This window comes from Benincasa hispida, chromosome 2, assembly GCF_009727055.1.
Source record: "Benincasa hispida cultivar B227 chromosome 2, ASM972705v1, whole genome shotgun sequence".
In the NCBI taxonomy this organism is placed as follows: domain Eukaryota; kingdom Viridiplantae; phylum Streptophyta; class Magnoliopsida; order Cucurbitales; family Cucurbitaceae; genus Benincasa; species Benincasa hispida.
In genome coordinates this window covers 31748580-31758089 of record NC_052350.1, presented here as the reverse complement: position 1 = coordinate 31758089, position 9510 = coordinate 31748580, and the positions used below count along the sequence as shown (strand labels likewise).

General features: G+C 31.1%; 1 protein-coding gene and 1 long non-coding RNA gene across 2 annotated transcripts; one reads left to right on the top strand and one right to left on the bottom strand.

The window, feature by feature from the left end:
• Window positions 1–732: 732 nt before the first annotated feature.
• LOC120071083 (probable serine/threonine-protein kinase PBL26) lies at window positions 733–8333 on the bottom strand. Its single transcript, XM_039023119.1, has 5 exons — window positions 6538–8333; window positions 3920–4098; window positions 2974–3163; window positions 1975–2366; window positions 733–1549 (listed from the first exon to the last, which is right to left on the bottom strand). Exons 1-5 carry the CDS (start codon window positions 6683–6685, stop codon window positions 764–766), a joined length of 1695 nt encoding a protein of 564 aa, XP_038879047.1. The 5' UTR covers window positions 6686–8333; the 3' UTR covers window positions 733–763.
• LOC120071085 lies at window positions 1468–4142 on the top strand. Its single transcript, XR_005480132.1, has 3 exons — window positions 1468–1605; window positions 2112–2286; window positions 2670–4142. It is a non-coding gene; the product is annotated as an uncharacterized LOC120071085 (long non-coding RNA).
• Window positions 8334–9510: the final 1177 nt, after the last annotated feature.

Below are 9510 nucleotides of genomic sequence, written 5' to 3'. Positions count from 1 at the left end.
TCAATTGTCACCATCATACTTCTTTAAGACTCATGAAGCAGTAGTGCAACACTTATTCTTGCCCTCGAGCAAATCATGCTATTTGCAAGCTAGCAAGCAAGAAAGAGACAACAATAACTTAGATAGTTTATAACTCGTAATATGAAGGATTGCCAACCAGTCTTATAGTATATTATTATTATTTTTTTTTTTTGTTATGTCACCCTTGCACATGGAAAATGGCAAGAATTCACAAACTAAAAAAATTACTAGGAAAGTAAACTAACATGAATAATGAAATACATAAGATGAAAACATGAGAAAAAGGAGTCGACATAGCATTCTACCATGAACACACACCCTAGACAAAGTATGACCATGACACATCACACATATTGAAAGACTAGTATATAACAATATCAATTTAAAAAAACAAGATAAATTTAATTATGAATGAGTTAATAAAAACATAGCTAAACTAATTAACACATATCTTCCATGTAATATAGAAAACAAAAGATTATTTATATAATAAACTTAACTCATTTTTTTAGTTATTTGATTGGGTTTAAAATGGGTATAAATTTTTCATGACGTATCAACATTCGATTATAAGATATAAATAGAAAAAAAGAAAAAAAAGAAAAAGAGAAATTCAATGAAGAGTGAAATCTTTTAAAACACTCCAAGCTACTACTTAAAATAGTATTTTCCCCCCCTCACGAGAAAAGAAAAATTGGAACATTTTCCCTCTTGGTCTTCTTCAGATTTCCCCCCAAATTTCTCATTCTTCGCCGCCATGTTCAGAGCCGTCGTCGGAATCGCTGCTGTAGTTATTATGAGCTTCGAATTCTTCGTTGCCAGTATGCGATTCCCTACTGCTGGTATGCTCTAATGTAGAATCGTTAATATTTACATTATCGGAAGGTTCGTTTTGCAGTTTGAACGATGAATCTCCTCCTCCTTCTGAATCTCTGCTACTTTCAAGGCTGTCGATTCTTCTATTTTCCGATGCGTTGCTGCTTCTAGGTGAAGAGCCTCCATCGCTTGATGAGGAGCTATCTTTTCTGGTGTGATTTGGCGGTGGTTGTATATCGTCTTTGAATACGACTCGTTTCTGTTCAGATTCTTTGTTTTTCGCTTTTTTCTTGCCTGATTTGCTTTTTTTTCCTTCTCGTTCATCTTCATCATCTGAGGTATCTGTTTCGTGGTTTCTTGCGCTTGTGAAATTTGCAGATGCGCTGTCTTTGTCTTTTCCGATTTTTCGAGATTCGGTATCGGAATCTGAAGAATCTGAAGAGGAATAATCATCATCTTGATTCTCCTCCTCAGGTTCGGGTTCCGGCTCCGGCGGGTAAGGAAGTGGACGGAGATTCTCGTCTGGAACTGTGGAAAGGAAACTGAGAGCCGTCATGACGTCGCCGATCAGAGGACGGACTTCTGCTTCCTCTTGCAGACACATGGCAGCAACGGCGACGGCCTGATTCAGATCTTTCTCCGGGAACAACCGCCCGAGGAGCGGATCTGCCAGGTCTGGAAATCTCTTTGGATCTCGGAAAAATGGTTGTGCCTGTTACATAGCCGGTAAAATTCTAGAGCAAAGCAGAAGGAAAATGCCTCTATCTTGTGAGTTCATTTTTAATAGATAAGTGAATCTCACTAATAATTTTGAATTATTAAAAATAACCCGTTGGTTTTCAAAGATCCATCATCTGAAAGCAAGAAATTATACTAAGTAATGTATTATAAATTTGGGTTTGTTTGATAGTAATTTGATTTGTGGTTTCATAATTTCAAAAATTATGCTTGCTTCTTTGCGAGTTCTTAAGAATGCTTTTCTGTCAGATTTATAAACAAAAGTTACGTACATTTCAAATCTGGCTTAGACTTTTAAAATGCTGTAAAAAAAGGATTTTTAAAACTGGAACTAAAATTTTCATGAAACAACACTAACTTTAAATCTAAACACAATGCAAATTGAAAAGCAAACCATACCCAAGCAACAAGATTCTGCTCGTTATTTGGCTTTGTAGTGTCAATGGCTTTTCTTCCAGTAATGAGTTCAAGCATAACAACTCCAAAGCTGTAAATATCAGACTTGGAAGTAAGCTGACCACCTCTTGTGTATTCAGGAGCAGAGTAGCCGTAGGTCCCCATGACCCTCGATGGCAATGGCGACTTATCACCGCCGGGGCCAAGCTTCGCTAGCCCGAAATCAGAAAGCTTTGGATTGAAATCTTCATCTAGCAAGATGTTTGATGACTTCAAGTCTCTAAATATTATGGGAGGATCTGCTTGGTCATGCAGGTATTCCAATCCCTTAGCAACTCCTGATGCTATTTTTATACGAACAAACCAATCCATTGGCTTCCGATCTTCTTTTTTATCTGCCAATATTGAAGCATAGTTTGATGACATTTATCAATATATGAAATTTTAGAGAGTAGTTTCTCACATTATGAATGGCTAATGGTAATGATACTGGTTCTCTAAACTATAGTATAGCTATTGGATCAATATTTTAGTTCATGAAGCTTAAACAATTCAATCGAACTTTGTATTATAGTTTTATGTGGTTAAACTAATCCTGATGAATCATGTTTATTTGATATGTAGCTGAATCGAAATAATATATTATAGTTTCATGTAGTTAAACTAATACTGATGAAACATGTTTATTTGATATGTAGCTGAATCGAAATAATGTTCGCAAACAAAGAACAGGAGCTTGAGGAGACTAGATAGAGCGGTGAAAAAAGGTTTGATATTTTATTTCAAAAATAACCACTGTTGCATGAGCTACTTTAGTTCAACTGTCCAATTCTTTTCTTATAATTGTACACATCATGCTATAAATCATTCCATCCACGTTTATCTAATATGCAAAACCACATAATCATTTTGTAAATATTGTTAAACTATATGAAAACTTTAAATGCACTAGAATTAAGTAGACAGCAACTTCATAAGCTTAGAGAATAGAATTGTACATACCAAAGAGACAATCTTCCAAAGAACCTCCTGGCATATATTCATAGACCAAAATTCTTTGATCTCCATCTGCACAATATCCATTAAACTTCACAAGATTTGGATGCTTTAGAAGGCTCAGTGCCTTAACCTCACCAAGAAATTCCTTGTTTCCTTGTAGCCCATTTCTATCGAGCTGCTTCACGGCCACCACCTTCAAAAATACACAACGTAAACAATTTCCATGAAGATTCTTTTCTTTTTTCGAATATTATAAATACAGAAAAATAAATTTAAATGTATTGACACATAAAAAGCAATATTAATATATGTTTGGTTTAAAAAATCCAAACAAATTCTTAAGTCATGCCTGACTAACCTCTTGTAATCAAGATAGATAAAATCTAACCATCATGAGTTGACCTAGGGGTAAAAAAAGGCATATAATATGTTCAATCCATGGTGGGGTCAAATGAGTTTCTTTGACATCGAATAACCAATCTTCCCTAGTAGTCAAAAAGGTCCATAACCACTTAGAGGGTTTTGGGGACAACAACTATTCTAACACTATAATAACCACCTCTTATTACCGTAAATACTATTTCAAAACCCTCAACTAGCTACAATCAACACTATTTTAAAATCTTTATTTGTTATAGTATTTACTATTTGCTACAGTTTTTACTATTTTACATTTATCATTTTTTATTCTTTGCTACAATATTTACTATTTCCTTCTCAAACTAAGTTTACACCTCAAACTCATGCTATTGTAAAATAACTATAATAATCTAGGATTATAATAACCAACTCCTTATCCTAAAGGTCTTTTTATAATTTAATAACTTGTGAGTTTTCTTGACATTCAAATCTGGTAGGTTATTCAGTAAGGTTGTGCATAAACTGACTTGAACACTCAGAAATATTAGAAAAAAGAGCGAAAAAAGATGGGTAGAATTTGGTTAGTTACCTGGCCACTTTGAAGGGTAGCCTTAAAGACTTTCCCAAACCCACCTTCACCCAAAAGACATTCCTGGCGGAAATTCTTTGTAGCAGTGGCTAGCTCTCGGAAAGTGAAGTTCTGGGCATCTATTTTTTCACCTTCTTGTGGTTTGTCCTTGATTTCCTCAACAGGCTTTGATTTAACCTCTGTTTTTCAAAAAAATAAAAAATAAAAATAAAGTTTAATTCAAGTCGGGATCTTTGTGCATACTATAATTTATTATTCAATTTTATGATCCTACATTATTCTTATTTGATATTGTTGGCATAGTCAACACTTAATTATCATTCGAAAGTTTAAATATCTTGGACCTCGTTTGGTAACTATTTTGTTTTGTGTTTTTGTTTTTGAAAATTAAGTCTATGAACTCTTTTTCACTTCAAAATTTCTTCCTTTGTTATCTATTTTTCATCAATAGATTAAAAAACCAAGCCAAATTTTGAGAACTAAAAAATGTAGCTTTCAAAAAGTTATTTTTGTTTTTGGAATTTGGCTAAAAATTTAATCATTGTACTTAAGAAAGATGCAAATCAATGTAAGAAAGGTGGGAAATGTGGATGAAATAGACTTAATTTTCAAAAATGAAAACGAAAAATCAAATGATCACCAAATGGGATCTTGGTAATTCGATTTTTTCCCCATGAAATAACACATACCCTTTTCTTAGTTTTGTATTTGGCTAAATGTATAATTTTGTACCGTTAGGTTATATTTTAAATCTCATAATTTAAAAGTTTCAATTTATCTTCTATACCTATGCATTTCTCTCCAATTAATGATTTATCATTTCAAAATGTTCAAATTTATCTTTTTAGTAAGTTATTGTTTCAAATCTACTATTGTACACACGATGAATAACATCGTGTGTACAATGGTGGATTTGAAATAATAACTTACCATTTGAAACAATTTTCCAATATATATATTAATTGAGTTGGTTTACATGTAATTTGATAAAGTAAAGGATAGAAGTCGGTTTTGCATAATTTAGATCAATATTGCAAAGACAATGGCTAAGACTAAAACAAATAATAATTGAAAATGTAAAGAAGTAAAAATATAGGCAGATAAATGATAACCATTAATCAATATGTAAGTTGAAAATTTTGCTTGATTATTACTTGCGTGTCATCGAGATATGTTCGAGTTTTTTGCCAAATTTAAAACAATAAAACTTCTTTTTTCTTTCCCCTAAATTCTTGTATAGATTTGAAAGTATTTATTAGGTTAACTTATTTAAAAGAACAAAAAAGAAAAAAAAAAAAAGGAAAAGGAAATTTGAGGGTCAGTGGTCATGAAACTTTAGCTTATGAATACAACTTATTTGATTTGCCCTTTTCTTGAAAATGTTTTCACTATCCTAGTCACATTCTAAAAACCATTTTTTTTTTAAATTTTTAAAGAGATTTTTTTAAGAGATTTTTTTTTTTGAAACTTATTGTGAATTAGAGTATTTCATCTATTTTTTTCTTTTTTCTTAAATATGATTGTCTAAATTTGTTTTAAAAATCTGTGTCGTTAAGAGATTTTTTTTTTTTTTTTTTTGCAAATTGCAAAATCACTCTAAAAATTTGCTGGTAGTTGCAATTATATTCTATTGTAAAAGTTGAGCCCGAAACTTACACAATTGTTATAGGCCTCAAACTTATAATAATGGTAGGATTTAGACCCCAAATGATAGAAACTTATTTGAGGGCTCAATTGTTATCATTTGGAAGTCTAATTTCTAGAATTATTGTAAGTTTGAGGATCTAATTTTAATACCTATATAAGTTTAGGTCTCAATTTTTATAGTTGAAAGTTTGAGGGTGTAATATAATTGGGACTACCACCATACGTAGGTTTGCAATTTGTTTTTTTTCGTAAGAGATTTTTTGGTGTGTTTGTAACCATTGTAAAACAATAAAATTAAATTTCCATAAGACATTCATCAACATTTCTATATTTTTATAGATTCTACATCTGACATGAAGGTGTATCTATTAATTTAGGCTTTCATCAATATTTTTATGTTTTCATAGATTCTACATTTGCCACGAGGGTGTATCTATTAATTTAGGCTTTCATCGATATTTCTACGTTTTCATAGATTCTACATCTGACATGAGAGTGTATTTATAATTTAGGCGGTAATCATTTTGTTTGTGGTTTTTGTTTTTTAAAATCAAGCCTATGTATACTACTTCCACCTTCAAATTTCTTGTTTTGTTATTTACTTTCACCAATGGTTTAAAAAATCAAACTAAATTTTGAGACTAAAAAAATGTAGCTTTCAAAAAGTTATTGTACTTAAGAAAGATGTTAATTATTATAAGAAATGTAGATGAAATAGACCTAATTTTAAAAAACAAAAACAAAAGACCAAATAGTTACTAAACGGGCTTTAAATTTTTTGTTTTTATTTTTGATTTTTTTTATATAATTTTTTAAAAAAATATCCATAGACATCGAAATCGACATCAACCTTAAGGGAAAATCATATGATTGAGAGGAAATAAGAACAAAGCAGATGAAAAAAAGGAAAAAAAAGAAAGAAAGAAATGATTTAGAATAGGAGAAAGGAGAATGAATAGAGAAGAACAAACCAGGGGACTTTGGGGGCGGAGGAGTGCGGTGGCCGGAGGAGGAAGACGATTCAGAATTGTCATTATTATTATTATTATTATTATTATTATTCTTATCAATCCCTTTCTTGCTCTTCTGAGACGAAAAACACGGAAAGCAACTCATCATTCTCCTCCTTTCAAACTCCTTTCTCTTGCTTCAATTAAATCCCCCAGATCTGGAAAAAAAATACAAAAAACCAAATAATAATAATAATAATAACAAAAAAAAAAAAAAAAAAAATCAAGGAGCAGTGGATTTGGCAAAGAAGAAGAAGAGAAGGAATGTCATGGAAATGGGGGGAAGAATGGTAATGGAAGAGGACGCTGGGTCCTCCAAAGTTATTGAAGGACCCGGCGACAGAAGATGGGGAAGAAATTTGGGGAATGAGACACCAAAAAATTAAGTGCGATTAATGAAGAACGAGAAGAAGAAGAAGAAGAAGCCATAGGATCGTGGGAACATACAATACAATAGTTTTTGGGGGAAAGAGAAAACAATTTTTGGGGGAGTTTTTAGGATGGAGAATTTTAGGGAGATTTGAATGGAATTCTTTTCCCCTTTTTTTTCTTCTTTCAATGGAACCACAGAAAAACCCGGGATTTTCATTTCTGTTTCTTTTTCTTTTTTTAAAAAAAGGGATGAATGTTGAATCAAACACACCACCTCCCCGAAACACTCTCTTTTTAATACAACACCCCTAACAACTAAACTAAACCCATGCCTTTACATTTCATACTAATCAACTATCTTACATTTAGTTTTAATTTCTTTTCTAATACATTTTTATAACTTCTAACACACAAATTGAATGGTTCGCCTAAATGAGCATGGCTCAATTGATATAGTACCTTTCCTATCAATCTCGAACTTGATTCCCTCACTTCACATAATGTCAATAAATGAGAGAAAAAAAATGTATCTAAGATCTATATTTTAAGATGATGACTATTTTCCATTGAAATGTCTTTATGTCGGCATTTAAGTCTCAATCTTTGTCCAACATTCTAATAGGTTTCTTTTCCAATGATTATGATAGTTTTGAGATGTGCAAACTAAGACTTGAACAATGTCACATTGTTTCGTGACAATATTCTTTTGAAGTTTGATATAGTTGGTATCAAATTGAGTATTTTGTTGAATAAATTTATAATTGTACAGTCAATAATTCAGGTGACTACTAAATACATGAAGTATATAAGAATTTCTTTTTCAGGTGACTAAATACATGAAGTATAGAAGAATTTATGGTATCAAAATAAATTTCTTTTTCTTTTCCCTCCAATTAGTTCTTCCCTTCTATACATCCCGTTTGAGTGGAGAATCTTATCATCCCCATCTTACTTTTACATTTTTTTAATAATTTCTATTTTGTCATTTGTTACAACTATTTAGGTAAAAGTAGTTACGTGTGAGATAATGTATTCTTTCATGTAAATGTGTGATCAAGACCGTAGATATGAAGCGTCTTGATTTAGTGGTGGAGATATGTTTGAACAAATAACCTATTTTCTCCTGTTATAACTATTTGGGTAGATGACTATGTGGTATATCTTTTCTTGTATGTGGGTGTGATCTAGACTATAGATATTGAACATCGCGATCAAATGGTGGAGATAACTCCATTTCCTCCATTATAACTAAAAGTGGTTACATGATGATGATGAAGCGATGTATTCTTTTGTATATTGGTGGGTCTTGAATATAGCAACATCATGATCTAACGGTGAAAATATGTTTGAATGAATGATCATGTCCCTTACTTTTTAAAATTTCATTAAGTTCTATTTTGTTTCTCTTTAAATTGTTACAACTATTTAGTTTAAACAATGTAAAAGATATATTTCAATAGTTACAATATTTTGAACTTTTTTTTTCTCTAGGTACTATATATATATTTTAAACTTCTTTGCTATATACTACCTCAAAATATATATTTCATGTAAATTGCATGTGTTATTGGCTAGTTAGCCTTGTTGAACGAGAAAGTTTGGATCAATGACAAATTATTTATCACGTTAATGAAAAGATTGATGATTAAATTTAAGACTAATTAAAAATGGACATGTCAAAAATTGAAATTAAAGATAAGTTGTAAATCTTGATGATATCGTGTTTTTGTTGTGATTGTTGAATCGATAGATAATTTGGTTAAATTTGATATTAATATTTGGGTTGAAGTTCGATTGAATTACAAAAAAAATAGACTTAATTTGAGCAAAAGGTCAACCAAGTCCAAAATAAAATTTGTTGGGCCTAAGGGCTAGGTACATGGATCAATAAGCCCACATGAGAATTTTATAAATAGATGAGTTTTCTTTCATTTGAAAGATTTGGAAATTTTAGATTTTAGAGTATAGAGATAATTTTCTTTACAATCAAAATGCTCTTTAAATTTTTGAAGCTTCAAATTCCTCCAAGATACAAGTAAGAAGATACCAACATTAATTTGAGATTTCAAGAGTATTCACACTAGCTTCTCAAGCGTATGCATTCAACAAAGAAAACTATAGGAGTATTTGATTCAAGTACTGGAAATCGAACATTTACATAAAATCAATATAAGCACAAGTTCATCTCCAAAATCAACATAAGCACAAGTTCATCTTCACAAAACACGTTTTTTAGGAAATCTTGTGTGAGTAAACTTAAATTGAAGATTCAAATTTTGCTAATTTAAGTTCAATATATAGTAATACACTCCCTCAAATTCAAGGTGGTAAGGTAGAGATCAATTTAACTAAGTGAAACAACCATGTTACAATACTTTTGTGAAGATATTTGTGGCTACTCTATAGTGGAGATGGATTATAGTAGCGCTTTGCTTTGAAGATTATGACAAACTAAGTGGAAATAATACTCGATGTATTTGATCTTTCATGGAAAACATCACTATGAGGAATTTGAATAGCTCTTCGATTGTTATAATAATTGTAACATCTCGAATTTTAAGA

Bases quoted from the DNA above. Each gene is read 5' to 3' on its own strand.
- LOC120071083 (XM_039023119.1), bottom strand. From the start codon at position 6,685: ATGATGAGTTGCTTTCCGTGTTTTTCGTCTCAGAAGAGCAAGAAAGGG. The intron at 3,164-3,919 runs GTAACTAACCAA...GTATTTTTGAAG, and splicing joins CTACCCTTCAAAGTGGCCAG to GTGGTGGCCGTGAAGCAGCT. The intron at 1,550-1,974 runs GTATGGTTTGCT...GCTATGTAACAG, and splicing joins AGCAGAATCTTGTTGCTTGG to GCACAACCATTTTTCCGAGA.